Here is a 14,429-nt window from a genome sequence, read left to right as displayed (position 1 = left end):
GGCTCGCCTCCACCAATTTTCACAATTCCGCCCCTAACAGGAGCCTAGGCAATATTTCTCTGCTCTTGGAGGGGTTGGATCGGCAATCACGATATCGGTGGCGCTCTCCGAGGCGATGAGTTGCACAGGACTGTCTCCAAAGGTCAGGCATTGCTGCCTCACCGTGCCTATTCTCGCTCGTACATCAAAGCGACTTTCCAACCAATTACTCGTCGTCACCGATCTGTTCAATCGGGGAAGTGATTAGCATAGGGTTCAGGAAGCGGGCAGAGATAGGAGACATAGAGACTCACCTTGGGGGCCAGGTAGAAGCGCAGGTAGCTGGTGCCCTGCACACCGTACTCAACCAGGAGAGGCACCTCGTTGGACAGGCAGATCTTGACTTGTTCCGAGAGCGCCGAGGCCTTGCAGAAGTTGACCAGGTACTTGAGGGAGAAGGTCAGGGACACGGGCTCGCTCAGCTCAATCTCGATGTTCTCCTTAGGCTTTTCAACATTTTGATGGCTGCGCAGAGTCACCGAACCGTTGCCAATGTCGCCGGTGCAGGCGAACTTGACGCCGTCCTTGCTCGCCTCGATCGTGACTGTCACAATCAATGAATGTTAGCCAAACCGTGACGCACTACGGGTAAAGTATGTGTTTTGCTGTTTGGGGCTCTTACCAGACTCAGACATGGCCAACAGATCTGTGCAGATCCTCCGGAACTCGGATGAAGGCATGGTGATGGTGGAGGCGTACTCGGTCTCGGGGATGCCCAGGTGCTCCTGGTCAATGTCCATGAGCTTGAGGTCGTACTCGGTCAGGCGGTCGCTGTCGGCATTCTCAAAGACCAGGTTCAGGCTGTCGGGCGCGTCCTCGGACTTGAGCGTCATGATGTCGTCGTTCTGGGCGGCGCGGAGCACCTTGGTCAGGGAGGTGAGGTTGACGCCCAGCGCGATGTTGCGGTCGCACCGGTACGGCGCGAAGCTGTCGGCCTTGAGCATCATGGACACGAGCGCGACGTGCGAGTTGTCCATGGCCTGCAGCGCGATTCCCGAGTCATTGCAGTCGAAGTTGCAGTCTTGGACCAGGTCCTTGATGGCGTCGACCACCTGTTGGGGGCGCGAGGCGTCAGATAAGTCCACATTTAGAGAGAGAGAGAGAGAGGAAGGAGAAGTTGTCCCTACCTTCTTCAGGATGCCCGCCTGCTCCAATCGTGCCTCAAGCATGGCTGCTCTGGACTTAGTGTATGCTCGCGTCGAAGAGGGGGAGGCTCTCGAATGTCCCGCTTAGTGGAACTTACTGAAGGTCTGAAAGAGAAGTGAGAGTTGCTGCTGAATTAGTTACGGGTAGTGTAGGACGGAGAGATGTGATCGACTGGAAGAACTTGGTGGGTATCGTGCCGTAGCTGGTTTGCGCAAGCAGAAAAGTCGTTTGAAGTTTGAATAGGCACCGAGAGAGGAGGAGGTAGGTAAATCAGAGTCGCAGCCCAGGCTTTTTGAATGACGCGCCTCCAGGCGCGAGCTCACTGCATTTACGCGTCGGACGGAGCCCATTAAATTTTAGTGGGGCACAACTCAAGTACGTGTGTACATCGATTGACAGCTGAGTCCCCCATGATCCTTGTACTGCAGCCTCCTTCACCGAGGGCCCCTCTTCCTCGAGTCTAACGAACCTCGCCGGAGAGACGCCGCCCTAGCCACAGAGTAACATGGAATCTATTCTCGAAAATGCTAAGGAGGTTTGGTATTCATATGCTGTTGAATGGCAAATGGTGGCATTCACACGCTCTAAATGCACAAACCATCGCGGTATTCACCCTGCAAACGACCATCTTGGGAAACGAAACCAAGCAAAGATTCTCGCGATCCTATGCTATAGACGTTTCAATAAGTTTTTGTTGATTTATTTTTGGCTTGTACTTCGGTCAGTAAATTCCTACTGTACAGTGACCAAACATTATCGACTATTTTTTCCATGGCCACGTGGGCCCATTGGGTTCAAACACAACATATCCTCCAACGCCTTGACGACCCTTGAGTTCCGTCGCCCCTCAAGATCTATATAGTTTTGTACAGGTCGCTTGGATATCGCCTCTGCATGCAGTTTTTTGACACAAGGAAAGTGATGGTAGAAAATCTCAAGAAAAGGTATCCTCGAAGGACTGTAAGCCGCCGCCGCCGCCTCCACCGCCGGATGGAACGCCGATAGCCATGGTTGCAAAAGCAAGCAAGCATGTAAACCAGAAAACCAAAAACAAGCAAATCGTTAGTCATGAAAGGAGCGGCACGGGATGCGGCCTGGAAGAGTACTCGCTCACAGCGAGACGACGCGGCTCGGATTCGGTGGCAGGGTCTGTCTCCTGTTCTTGTTCGGACGCAGGTTGATGACCATCTCGAGCTCTTTGAGCATGCCGCGGTTCGCCTCGAACTTGTCTTTCGTCTCTGCTCTCCTCTCGCGCTCCTCTCTCATCTTCGCTATTCTCTCCCCTCTTGTCAGCATGCTCCTGGGTCGTAGTGGCGGACCCGCAACAGCCTCAAATATCTCTTCACTCTCTCCGGAATTGCTGCCCGCGTCGGGGCTGTCTGGCGATTCTCCCGTAAGTGCCTTAAGCGCGTCTGATACACTACCACCGCTTTCCTCAACGGTGGTCAGCCCTCCCAAGGATATAGCTGGGGAGAGCATTCCACTAATGGACGAAAGACGCTTTTCGTTACGGTCGATACCCGACGCCACAGCGGCCCGGCCGTCCTTCCATGCCTGCTGGAGCATCTCAAGGTCTTGACCGATCGACTCGTATTGTGCCATCAGGCTTGGTCCCAGCTCCGAGAGGTCGGAGGCGGTATTCAGCGCGCGATCAGATTCCTCCCGCAGTAACGTCATCTTCGCCTGCAGTCCGCGAATGCCCGTCGTGAGAGAGTTCAGCTTGCTTAGTTGTGAGCGCCATCTCTCGCGTCCGGGTGAGAGCGGGCCCTTGTCGGCGATCGACACCGCCGGTTGGAATGACTGTTCCTCCCCCAGAATATCCCCAACCCGCTTATACGATGCAGCCGTGGCCTCGTTGAGTGTCCGGAGAGATTCCACAACGGTCGTCCATCGCAGGAAATCAGAGTCGTCGCCTTGTGCTTCCATCGAGAGGAGTGCGCAGAGGAACATCTTTCGCAACACGTGAAATCGGGACGCCACGATCTTCAGGGTTCGCAGGGATTCCATGTCCTCGAATTCGCCCTCCGAGTAGCCTTGCAATGCATCCGACATGTCCAGATCGCTGATGTCGTAGATGTCGTAGTACCGTTCCAAATCCAGCTGTTCAGAGAACCCTTTGATCACCGAGGAAGCCTGCTCATACTTGGAAATAATTCCCCCAAAGCTCTTCCTCAGGGCTTTCCTGAGCCTCACGCATCTCCGGGTCTGGCTTTGGTCCTCGATTCGGCTGATAGGTGGCAGTGGGGCGCTGAGGCGATATCCGCGAGAAACAAGCTCCACCTCCTGGACCAGGGCAACTGCGGCGCTCGATGCGCTGTCGAAGTCCTGTGCTCTTGAAACAAACGTTGTGATCTCCGTCAGTGCCTGCTCCCTGACATATTTGAGCCATTGTTGCCTTATGTATGCTTGCGACGCGACGCCAGCGACGCCAAAGATCACCACAAAGACCACCACTCTCTTCTTCGTCAGGTGCGAGTATCCTCCCCCGTACAGCCAGCTGATGAACCACGCGAGCCCAAGTGCCCCAACAGCCGTGAGTAGCAAGCCGGTTTGCGTGGGAATGTTCGGATCATGGTCGCTCCCGGGATGTATCTTGGAACTCTGCGCCTGGCCATGCTGCCCCAATATCGAGTGGCCACTTAACAACTGGGACGCAACAATGGTGTAGCGGAATTGTTCCAGGAACTTGGAATTGTCTGCGCGGTCTAGCTTGTTCGCGACTGCGGTCTGCATATCTCGTGGATCAGCCAAAGATGAGAGTGCTTGCACGGGAACCTTCTTACCGCTCCATCTTGCAAAGAGCTCAGGCGCTTCTTGGGGGTGGGAAGCTTGATGTTTAGCGCGTCGGGTATCTTGCTGCGGAAGCGCGCCTTGACTAGAGGCCTCCCCGTGGGCGCGAACGAAGGACTTGGCGGGCTCGGTGGTGGTGTGTCTATGATCACGTCTGGTTCCTGTTGTGCCCAGTCTCGTTGCTGTTCCTCGCCCTCGTCTATTGTTGTCAGAAAACCGGTCAGCGTAAGGGGCCGCATGTTGATGTTGTATCATGTGATAAGAGAAGAACAATACAATAGGTCGCAGGAGAAGAACTGTAAAGCACAGGTCGTGGACTGACCCTTGAGGTACTCGGCGAGAGGAGTCTCGTCGTAAATGACCGTCTCCATGAAAGAGACCTAAATCGAGGAAGACAAGCTGCGGCACTTGTTGCACCAGCCATGCAGTTACATGTGCACAAAAAGGCTAATGATCCCAACGGAGGTGTTCACGGACTCCCGAGGTTCTGTGGAAGCTGAAAGGGGTCGGTCGGTATACGGGCCCAGACCAACAAAGGATGCCTCGAAACGAAACGAAACAGGAAGCAAGCACTGCACTGCACACTAGAGCACTGCCTGGGAGGTCGAGGGCGGTGGCGTACTGGGGACTGGGGGCGTGGGATTGGTCGGGTCGGAATATCGGTGTGTGAACAGCGACGGAGTAACGAAGGTGTGTCAGTGCCAGAGTCAGTGCCAGTATCCAGAATGGATTCTGGCTGGAGATCTGGGTCTGCGTGGTACCGACGTCGTCTGCAAATGAATGCAATTGCCAATCACTATCTGATCAGCAGAAAGAGAGAGAAGGACCAAAGGCATGTGCAACCAAAAGGGAAGAAGGACACTTGACGAGGCTCGTATGCCCACCGCTCCCTCTCTCGCTTGGGCGGTGCCAGGGGTGTTCATCAAAGTAAAATGAGTCGACGGAACGAGCTAAGGGTCCAACTGTCCCTGTCCAGAGTGGACATTCGGATTGCAAGCGCTCCTGCGTGCCCGGTGCTTCTGCTGGGCGGTGGATGGCCCGCCGTGGGATGGGCCCAGTGCTCATCTCGGTCTGCGGATGGGAAGCTGGGGCCGCAGTTCGTCAGGTGCCATTTTTGGGGCGAGACCACCTGCCTGCTGCTGGGTTCAGGGCCGCTTGAGACGGGAAAGCTGCAGGGATTCCCGCTGTGGCCTAGCGGCGGGCATGGGCTGGCTTGGGAAGGCGGAAGAAGCCCCAACGCTTCCAGATCGACGACAGCATTCCGAAGCTCGCCCCAGCACTGCACTGCCCCAGTTGGTGAGCAACCTCCGACAACGAGAGGAGACATGCCCCGAGCTTCACCACAGCAATCTTGATCCCCGAACGCAGCCCAAGATGCCGTCGGAAAAGGAGCTGCAGATCTCCCCGATTGTGCAGGAGTCTGTTTGTGCACAATACCAAGGTCAGAGACACCGCGCCCAGGCCCCGTCGTCAGTTTGTCGCCAGCTAACTAAGCCAATCCATAGGCCCTCGCCAACCTCCAGTCTCTGACAGCATCCCTCTTCGGTGTCGCGGCCGGCATTCTCGGCCTCGAGTCTTACGCCGGCTTCCTCTTCTACATCGGCTTCACCCTGCTGACGGCCGTCCTCTTCTACGCCATTCGCGTCGCCCCGGCCTCCCTGTCCGCGGGGAAGCCTGTCTTCGACACCAGTCTTTACTTTCGTGGGCAGCTGGAGCTATGGACTAGCGGGCTATCCGGGGGACTGGCTGGGTTCGTTCTGACATGGACACTGTTCTACGGGTTGGTCAGGGCCTAGGAAGGCGATGCAAAGGTGGAGGACGAAGATGATACCAGCGCAAAAGGAAATGGAACGATGAATACTGCGTCCGCCCTGCACCTCAAGCCTGGAGTCGCGGACCGATGATTGTCAACGAGTCCAGAGAACTGCATGTTTGTCTCGTCTCTCCACGAGCATATCCTCATTGTCAATGCCAGCGTGTCTTGATACAAGGTCGGGTTGTTAGTGTGATCTCGGCCATGGCCATTGGCAGGGCATCGAGGGCCGTACATGTCCAGCTCAATGACTTGTCCAGCCCAATGACATGCCGAGTTGGTATTCTAGCTCTCAATCCGTGAGCAATCCATCAGTCTCGTCATGGTGGCAACGGGGTCCCAAGTACGCTTCATGGACAACTGCCGTAGAGCGCCCCAGGACGACGCAGATTGGCAGATCAGAGGCAGTATACGCAGCCAGAAATCACCGGGACAACCCGAAAATGTTGGAGGATCCGTGACACAGCCGAGATGTGTGATATTGTGAAACTCGGAGGCGATAAAGCAGATGGAATTGAATTGGGACAGATGACAGCACCGACACAACCAGACATGAATGGGAGACAGAGCGTCATCGAGGAAGAAAGACATGGAATGCGCTCTATAAGAAGACTAAATCAGAAAAAAAAAAAAACATACAATGCTGTTGTCTATCGACTATTCCGCTATCTCTATGACGCGGCCCACAAATCCTAAAAGCCCGGACTTGTCTCTGCTGCCTCCCTCCAATATCACAACCTGCGAGCCCATCTCGACCCACTCCCGCTGCGAGAGGAGCTCAAGCTGCACCTCGTATACCAGCTTGCCATTATCCTGTTGCCTTGCGGACTCTTTCTCATCGCTGATGACGAAAACGTCATCGTCGTCGTCAACAGGCGTGTCAGGATACGTCCACGTTGGAGACACGCGTAGTATCCTAGCCGAGGCGCGAACGCTGGCGATATAGACCTTGACGTTGCTCCCCACTATCAGTTCATCTGTCGAGGCATCCTCAAAGACTGCAGTGACGCCGCTTGCTGCCTGAAGTGACAGGCCCGTTTCCACCATGTGCTTGCTAGGCATCGCTAGCACCATGCCTTTGCGTATTTTAGGCAGCGGCCGCGGGTGACGCTCAAAGATGCTGTCGGAGAGGTCCTCGTCTGGCATGTTAAAGACAATGCCGATGGTGCCTGCCTGGCCAGGTTCCAGCACGCGCACTGGGAGACGCAAATTGCGGATGGTGGCGATCTGGGCATCGTACCATTCACCCTTGATGGCAGAGGCTGGGACAGCGTTTCGCATCGCGAGTCGGCTGAGTTCCGAGGACGAGTGATGAGAGACAGAGAGCCCTTCCCCGCCTGGCGAGGCCCGATCCTCGGGAGTGATGGTGCTCGAGTCGTCATCTGGTGGGAACGGTCCTACCAGCACTTGGTCGCCCACCGCCAGATGGCCGAAGCGAAGATAGCCCGCAACAACTGTTCCATGCTCGGCTTCTTCATCGTCCTTCACGGCATTCCCGTACAACGCAGAGAGGCTGAACTTGTCTTCGATGTGAAACACAGAGTCCGGCTGCTCGGGATTTAGAGCTAGACCGACATAGTCTCGAGCCGTGGGAGTTGGCGGTATCGGCAGATTTTGGAGCAGTGCGTGGAGCAGACCGATCCCTTCACCTTTCACGGCACTCGTCGACACGATCGGGACGAAGTCGAGCAGGTTGCCACTCCTCTTCATGTCGGATATCAGAGGCTGTATGTCATCCTCGTCTACTGCGGGAACTCTTGTGGGGTCAGACTGTATTCTTTGCTTGATCAGCAGCTTCGGCACCCTTCCAGCGCTCTTCATCGCAGCCAAGACTTTCGTCAGCGTGGCACGGAGACTTATTGTGGTAGCAACATCGAGCTTGGTGATGACGATGACAAGAGGCATGCGGAGTTTGAGACACAGGTCCATGTATGCCTTGGTCTGATTAACTTCACCCATGGGAGAGTCCGCTTCATCTTGGGAAGACGTTGGCGTAGACCTGCCCTTAGCATCACCATCAGTGGCAGCCAAGCACAAGATTGTCCAGTGAGGTGCCCAGCCGACGAGTCCGCGCAGTATTGTCCGTCGAAATCGAAGATGGCCGGCAGAATCGGACACGAAGACTAGCCTGCCGTCACGCGACAAGTCGTGTATGCCTTCCCAGGAGTCAATGTTGCGGTCCGAGAAACTGTAGATGAGGTTTTCATCATGGCCGCTGTTCTTGTAGCCAATCAACATTTGGGAGACCGAGGTTGTCATTCCCGACGTCAGCTCATGGCGATGCCGCAACAAGAAGGTCCGGCTCCGTCCTGAGCCATTGTCGAAAATTCCTGTGCAAAGCGTACCCAGTAACGTCGACTTGCCACCGTCAGTTGGGCCCGTAAGAGTGACTCGAAGCTGCTCTGTCGTCGAACTGGCTTCCACGTCGGCTGCTTGCCCCGGCGAAACAGATGTAGTTCGGTCCACTATGTCCGGTGTCTGATCTTCAATACCAGGAGAAGGTTTCACGAATGCCTCGACCACGTATAGCTGCTCTTGATGAGTGACGGGCTGCGGAGTGGCATCACCTGTCTTCTTCGGAGAAGGCTTCTCGGTCCATTGACACTCTCCGACGCACTGCCGCCGGGTCACTTCCACGACGCACCCAAGGCTCGCTGCCATTACTCGAAGGGTCAAAAGACTCTCCTCCATCTCATCATCGGGAAGTCCAACCAGCGTGCCATCGTCGGAAACTCCTATCTCGTATAGCGCGCCCTTAGACTCCTCTAGCCCTTGCCACAGATTTCCAAGCCGTACCGCTGCGGCTAGATCAACGCTGTCATCAGGGAGTTTGGGGATGAGCGAGTCAGTCGTTCCCAGCGGGTTGTACCTCATCGATTGCTGAAGCCTCCAGAGCAGTTGAGTTGTCAGATGATAAAGACGCAGTTTGCGCGATTCGCTGGTAGTGGTGTTGGTTTCAGAGGGGGCTTTCCGCCGTGACCCATCTGTCGGGGCCGAACTGATGGCCAGACGACCCACATCAATGAGGCTGCCATGGGATGAGTCTGGAGTAGAGTGAAACTCATTCCGTCCAGGTCGTTGGGACCCCGAGGCTGTTCCGGTTGTGACGGTCTCGTACGGTCGCCTGGGCCGTAGGAGCAAATGCAGTTTGTACTCTATCGCTCCCTCCTGTGGCTCGGCCTCCAACTTCGTGACCCTCTTCTCCGGGTTCTCGGCCGGACGTAACCACGGGGATGAGACCCTTGTTGGCTCCGTCTCGAACGTGAACACTGACATTGTCGATGAGGACGAAGTCAACCTGGTGATTTGGACACCAAGGCAGGTGCACAGGGTCAAAGACAACAAGGGGCGGGCTCTTGGGCAGGTATGGCGGTGTGATTCGCAGCAGCAACGAGTGGTCTTTGGAACAGGTAGCTATGCCACAACCGCGCACAGAGCCCAGCCGAGTCCAGCCGCTCTCTCAAGCTCTCGCAGCCTAGGACTGATAACCAAACGCTTCAATGACTGTGGTCGTCTCGATGCTCGGCTCCTAAGGATACCGAGATGCACTGGGGCCGAGTGAAGGCGATGAAATGCTCAGGAGTGGCGGCGGCCCGAAAGACTCAGTGTATGGCAGGTTTTCGTATGATTCTTAGAGGTCTTATGCAAGGAGAATAGCTTGTTGGTAATTGAGGTAACATCTTGACCTAAGTTTGACTGCTTTCGCAGAGAGTGAGGGTAGTGGGTCGACTCGTAGCTTGCTCTTTTCGAGAGGTGGAAGCTACACTTGCGGTACAATCTTGAAGATTCAAGACCGTCTGCAGCGTTGCGCAGTTTAGCACTGCATATTTGCAATCGGGCAATCAATTGGATTCGGTGTGAATTTCAGTATTTCTCAGTCTTCTTGCAGTGTCGAGGCCCTGGTCGACTGGTCTGGGGCGGGAGACGTCCTAGAGTTGTGGACAAAGGTAAGAAGTGAAGTTGGGTAAGGTGGAGTGGCGTCGGTTTCCTTTGACTGCAGGGCTGGCAGGCAGCTTAAATCGACTGCCACGGCTATTGCTCACAACTGGCCCAAGGCAGAGACGACTATGAAGAGTCACACCGCTTACCTTCGCAAACGAGCAGCTCGACGACCAGAGATCCGACAGTCGTCTTGTCTACTTTGGGAGTCCCAACTCTCGCGTTGCCAACCATGGCAACACCTGTCATCTCACGGCCCACGGCGGTGGACTCATCGCCGCTACTTACGATTGGGGACGAGAAACCCGACAAGGGTGGGCGAGTGGGGCAGGCTACGAAGTTAAGCACAGCACTAGGCCAGGCGACGGCCGATCAGCAGGACACGAGCGACAGCGACGACCAGGACCTCGAAGGCGAGAAGAAACTCGAGGTTCAGGCCGACAAGATTGACAGCGACAACGAGACCCTTGAAGACGAAAAGGAAGTTGAGGTGCAGGCTGACACGCAAGACAAACCACGCCCACGCCCGCGCCCAATCCTAGTTCCACGGCCACAGCCACGCCTACAGCCGCCTGCTGCTGATGTTGCCGCTGCTGATACTGCCCCCAATGGCACCAAGCGTTTGGCTCCTGCTAGGCCCCAGGCCTGCGGCATCCACGAAACATGGCACCGGCAGCACAAAGACCCAGGGCACAGATGCGAAGAAGCAGCAGAAAGGCGCAAGTGATACTGCATCTAGAAGAGCAGATGCCGGATCGGAAACAGCTGCAGCAGATGCAGGCGCACACGACAAGTCACGCCTGCCGTTCCGCCGCAATAAAAATGGTCCCCGCAAAGGTGGGAAGCAGAAAGAGAAGGGTGCTCTTGGCAGGGCCTACGAGAAGGTGAGCCTGATACATAACCCCCAGACATACCTGACAAGGCAGCCCACTTCTTGGTTTCTCGAATCCAGCCATGATCCCGCAAGCCCGCTTTGATGATATTGAGTTGAGGAAAGGGGCTCCCAGCTTGCTATTCCCCCAATTCGCAGAGGCAGAGAGGGAGGGCAGAGGCCCGATCCTGACGGCCAGCGGCTGGCTGCCTGTCCCAGATGCCACCAGTCGTGTCATGGTCGCCCGTCAGATCAGGTCCTCCACGGGGGCTGTGGTTCACGTAGAGAGCGCAGCTCGAATGTTGTGGAGTAGCCCACCACGTACGCAACCCCCCGGCATGTGGCAATCTTGTTACGAGGGGGGCGGTCGGGATCCTGGATCTGCATGGACGGCATCTGACGGCCAGGCGGGTTCCCAAGGCCGCTAGAACGATGGGATGAGCGGCCAGTGCTAGCCATTGGTGCCAAACCACCCCAAGCTAATTGCAGTGTCCCCTATACCTTGCACAAAGCCGTCCCACTCCCCGTGCCTGACGACTGTTTTAGCATTTTGCCAGCATTGAAACCCTCCCACTTCAGGCCGCTGAAGTCCCCACCGCTACCTATTCCTATTTATCCCTGTCAACCCTCTCGAAACACGCCTCGGTCTCAACACCCTTCCGTCCCCTTTTCCAGATCCTACATCAGAGTAAAGGACGCTGTTGATCATCGACGTGCTTTCTTCCCTCACATTTCTTCCGTTTCAACTTGTCGTTCCGTGTACAACAATCGGTGTTCGCTACAACAAGACTTGTGTATTAACCACCAAAACAGCTCAAGATGGGTCTTTTCAGCAAGAAGAAGAAGGAGCCCGTGGACGAGAACCCCTACTCCGCTCCCATAACGCCATACCAACAGGCCCGTAACGACCTCCATCAGCAGAAGCTCGGCGGACCCGGCGGGCCCGGGGCGCCCGGAGGACTTCCGTCGAACCCGCGCATGAACTCGTTCGCGTCCAGCACCGCACCTCCGCCCTACCAGAGCCCGTCGGTGGCCAGCGACAACAGCCGGTTTGGAGACGAGAAGTTCGGCAACCAGAACGGGTACGGATCGAACCGGTACGACAACGACAACGCTGCGGCTTTCAGTGCCAACCAGAGGCGTCCTGGCGGATACGGCGGTTTTGGCGATGACGCGGGCAGCAACGAGCTATTCGGTGGTGCCTCTAGTCGCTATGTACCTCCGCAGCAGGGCGGAGCTCCATCCGTGCAATCCCCTCCGAATGGGTCTGCTCCTTTTCGGTCCACTCCGAGTCGGTACGACAACGACCCTTCGAAGGGCACCTTGCTTGGCAATGCTCAAGATCGATACAACCCCTTGCCTCCGACGGCGAGACAGGAGGGAGCAGCAGAAGACGATGAATATGGTGGTTATGGTGCGCCTCGCGAGATGACAGGTAAGAATGACTGCGTGTTCTGCTGCCCAGCCTCTTTTACTGACACGACACAGAGGAGGAGAGGGAGAGGGAAGATGTCCGGGCCACCAATGCCCAGACCAGAGAGATCAGAAAAGCTGGCATAGATTCGCTCGCCCGGTCGAGAGCTCTCGGAGAACAAGCGCTGGGCCTTGCAGCCTCCTCAGCTGCTCGTCTGGGAGAGCAGGACAACCGGCTCGCAAGAACGTGAGAATTCCCAAATCCTCATTGCGATGATGAATTTCGCTGTTCTGGTAACAGCTGCTGACCAATATTGCGCAGGGAGCGGAACGTGGATGCAGCACTGGTGATGAGTCGCAATGCGGAAAAGAGCACCAAGTACGTTTGATTTTTCACACTTCGAATCATCATATACAAACGCGCATTTTGGGGCTTTTTCTGTTCTCTGAAGTTTCTGGGCTGAGAACGCCCGGCTCCTGATACTGGCTATGAGCAACTGACTGAGATCTCGTAGGGAACTCAAGACGATCAATGACAGCATGTTTTCCGGCATGTTTGGGCCCTCGAAACGCACACTGAACAAGAGGGACGCCGAGACCCTGGCCCAGTACCAAGAGGATAAAGAGGCACGTGAAAGCACAGCAAAATCGGCTTATAAATCAGAGCAACAGATGGAAGACATGTTCAAAGACATCAATGGCAACAAACCTTCTGGGCCACTGGGGGCGAGGCGCAACAACGCGGAGAGAAGTAAATTCATTTTCAAAGACGACGAAAGTGATGATGAGCTGGCCAGGGAAGACGAGAACGACGAAGATCAAATCAATGAAGGCATAGATGACTTGACGGACATCGTGGGCAAACTCAAAGGTGCTGCCATCGGCATGGGCGGCAATCTCACAACACAGAATGAGCGTCTGGACAGGCTTGCAGGGAAGGTGAGTTCGCTTACCACCAATCTTGACCATCTGGCCACATCCACTAACATGATATCACAGACCGATGCAGTGGACGACCGTGTAAGACACCCCTTGCACCCAAAGTTTTCCGCCGGCCCTTCCTACTTGCGTCTAAGCCATTTTACATCATGCACAGAGGCGCTCTGGTTGCTTAATACAGCTGCTACCCTTCGCACACTTCTGCCCCGGTATCATGTTGTTCACCTCTCGCTGACTTACAATCTCACAGGTCCGGATGAACCGCGAGAAGTTGAGCCGCATTCGTTAAACACAGCAAACACCAGTCATCAGTGCAATGTTGCATGCACATCGCAGGATCCTGACCCGGGACCCAGGTCTATTGTACAGTCTGGCTCGGATAGTTCTCGAAACAGTGTCGGCGTTTATGGTTTCATGATCGGAATCCTGATTACAGTCTTGAATTGCACAAGAACATGTGAGAGGGAATGCATGCATGGTAGACCGGATGATGAGTTGAGGTCATCAAATGAGAATGTGTCACAATTAGTACTCCTGAGTAATCCACGAAGACCATTTCCCGGGCTTCATTCTTGGCTATGGTTTTTTGCAGCGTTCCTGCTCACACACTAAGACACTCCAAGATGTCGTAGACTGTCCAACCCAGCCCTTTGGGGCTTGTTCGGGACCTCAGGATATGCTGACAGCTTCCACTGGGAATGCTAAGACTGCTGGAGGTTTGGTGGTTTAAGGTAAGGCGGCATTTGCTGTCAGGGGAAGAAGGCATTGAATATTTCCAGCTTATCCAGCCACGTCGTCCAGTATCAAGGCGGCCAGGTAGATGGTGAGTGCGTGGATAAGCTCAGATAATTTGTACACATAGGTGCTGACGAGCTGTCCTCAGCCAAAAGAACTGAGCGGAGGTCGGCTCTGTAAATCTGATGTCCAGTCCTTGGAGCCAGGCACCCAGAGTTTGTCTAGCACTGAGCATGAATCCCGATCAGGCTGATATTGAGAGCCGAGCGAATAGGACGCCCACATGTGTGTATCTTTTGGACTGACAGTCGTTTCACAAGTCATACTATCCTCACGAAAAAGAAGAAGAAAAAGGGGGGGGGGGGCAGAGATTCACATCTGCAAAAATAGAAGGTACACCAGTATATCGCCAGCCTTAAACTACATAGAAATTTAAACACTTAACAGCTACACTTAACTTAACTGCTTAATTTATATACTTAATACATATGTAATTAATTTATATAATTAATGAAGCTTAAATATATGAATTAAGTATACAAATCAAGTGTGTAAATTAAGTACATAGGTGTTGAGACGGTCCTCACGTCGAAATGGCAACGAGGGCACAATATGACAGTGAAGAATGGTTGATTTACAACTAGGGTTGCCTAAGAAAAAGAAAGGAAAAGGAAGAATCGCCGAAAGGGCAGATCAGAGTGGTTTTGGAGGCCAGTTGGGCTGATAAGATAAGCCAACCAGACG

General features: G+C 54.8%; 5 protein-coding genes across 5 annotated transcripts; 2 read left to right on the top strand and 3 right to left on the bottom strand.

Moving 5' to 3' along the window:
• Nucleotides 1-205: 205 nt before the first annotated feature.
• INS49_008589 (uncharacterized protein) lies at nt 206-1,208 on the bottom strand (the record flags this gene model as incomplete). Its single annotated transcript, XM_043169329.1, has 4 exons — nt 206-223; nt 294-583; nt 662-1,091; nt 1,167-1,208. The coding sequence occupies 4 exons, from the start codon at nt 1,206-1,208 to the stop codon at nt 206-208; spliced, it is 780 nt and encodes a 259-aa protein (XP_043027009.1).
• Nucleotides 1,209-2,295: 1,087 nt separating this feature from the next.
• Nucleotides 2,296-4,346, bottom strand: INS49_008588 (uncharacterized protein; the record flags this gene model as incomplete). The annotated part of the gene is made up of 3 exons (XM_043169328.1): nt 2,296-3,912; nt 3,969-4,174; nt 4,298-4,346. The coding sequence occupies 3 exons, from the start codon at nt 4,344-4,346 to the stop codon at nt 2,296-2,298; spliced, it is 1,872 nt and encodes a 623-aa protein (XP_043027008.1).
• A 1,003-nt stretch (nt 4,347-5,349) lies between these two features.
• Nucleotides 5,350-5,771, top strand: INS49_008587 (uncharacterized protein; the record flags this gene model as incomplete). Its single annotated transcript, XM_043169327.1, has 2 exons — nt 5,350-5,397; nt 5,481-5,771. 2 exons carry the CDS (start codon nt 5,350-5,352, stop codon nt 5,769-5,771), a joined length of 339 nt encoding a protein of 112 aa, XP_043027007.1.
• A 674-nt stretch (nt 5,772-6,445) lies between these two features.
• On the bottom strand, nt 6,446-9,064 carry INS49_008586 (uncharacterized protein; the record flags this gene model as incomplete). Its single annotated transcript, XM_043169326.1, has 1 exon — nt 6,446-9,064. The coding sequence occupies one exon, from the start codon at nt 9,062-9,064 to the stop codon at nt 6,446-6,448; it is 2,619 nt and encodes an 872-aa protein (XP_043027006.1).
• An 895-nt stretch (nt 9,065-9,959) lies between these two features.
• On the top strand, nt 9,960-13,239 carry INS49_008585 (uncharacterized protein; the record flags this gene model as incomplete). The annotated part of the gene is made up of 8 exons (XM_043169325.1): nt 9,960-10,211; nt 10,270-10,611; nt 11,412-12,033; nt 12,087-12,258; nt 12,334-12,390; nt 12,527-12,950; nt 13,011-13,031; nt 13,201-13,239. The coding sequence occupies 8 exons, from the start codon at nt 9,960-9,962 to the stop codon at nt 13,237-13,239; spliced, it is 1,929 nt and encodes a 642-aa protein (XP_043027005.1).
• Nucleotides 13,240-14,429: the final 1,190 nt, after the last annotated feature.

This window comes from Diaporthe citri (genome assembly GCF_014595645.1).
Source record: "Diaporthe citri strain NFHF-8-4 chromosome Unknown scaffold_3, whole genome shotgun sequence".
Lineage (NCBI taxonomy): Eukaryota > Fungi > Ascomycota > Sordariomycetes > Diaporthales > Diaporthaceae > Diaporthe > Diaporthe citri.
This window is presented reverse-complemented; position numbering and strand designations above follow the sequence as displayed.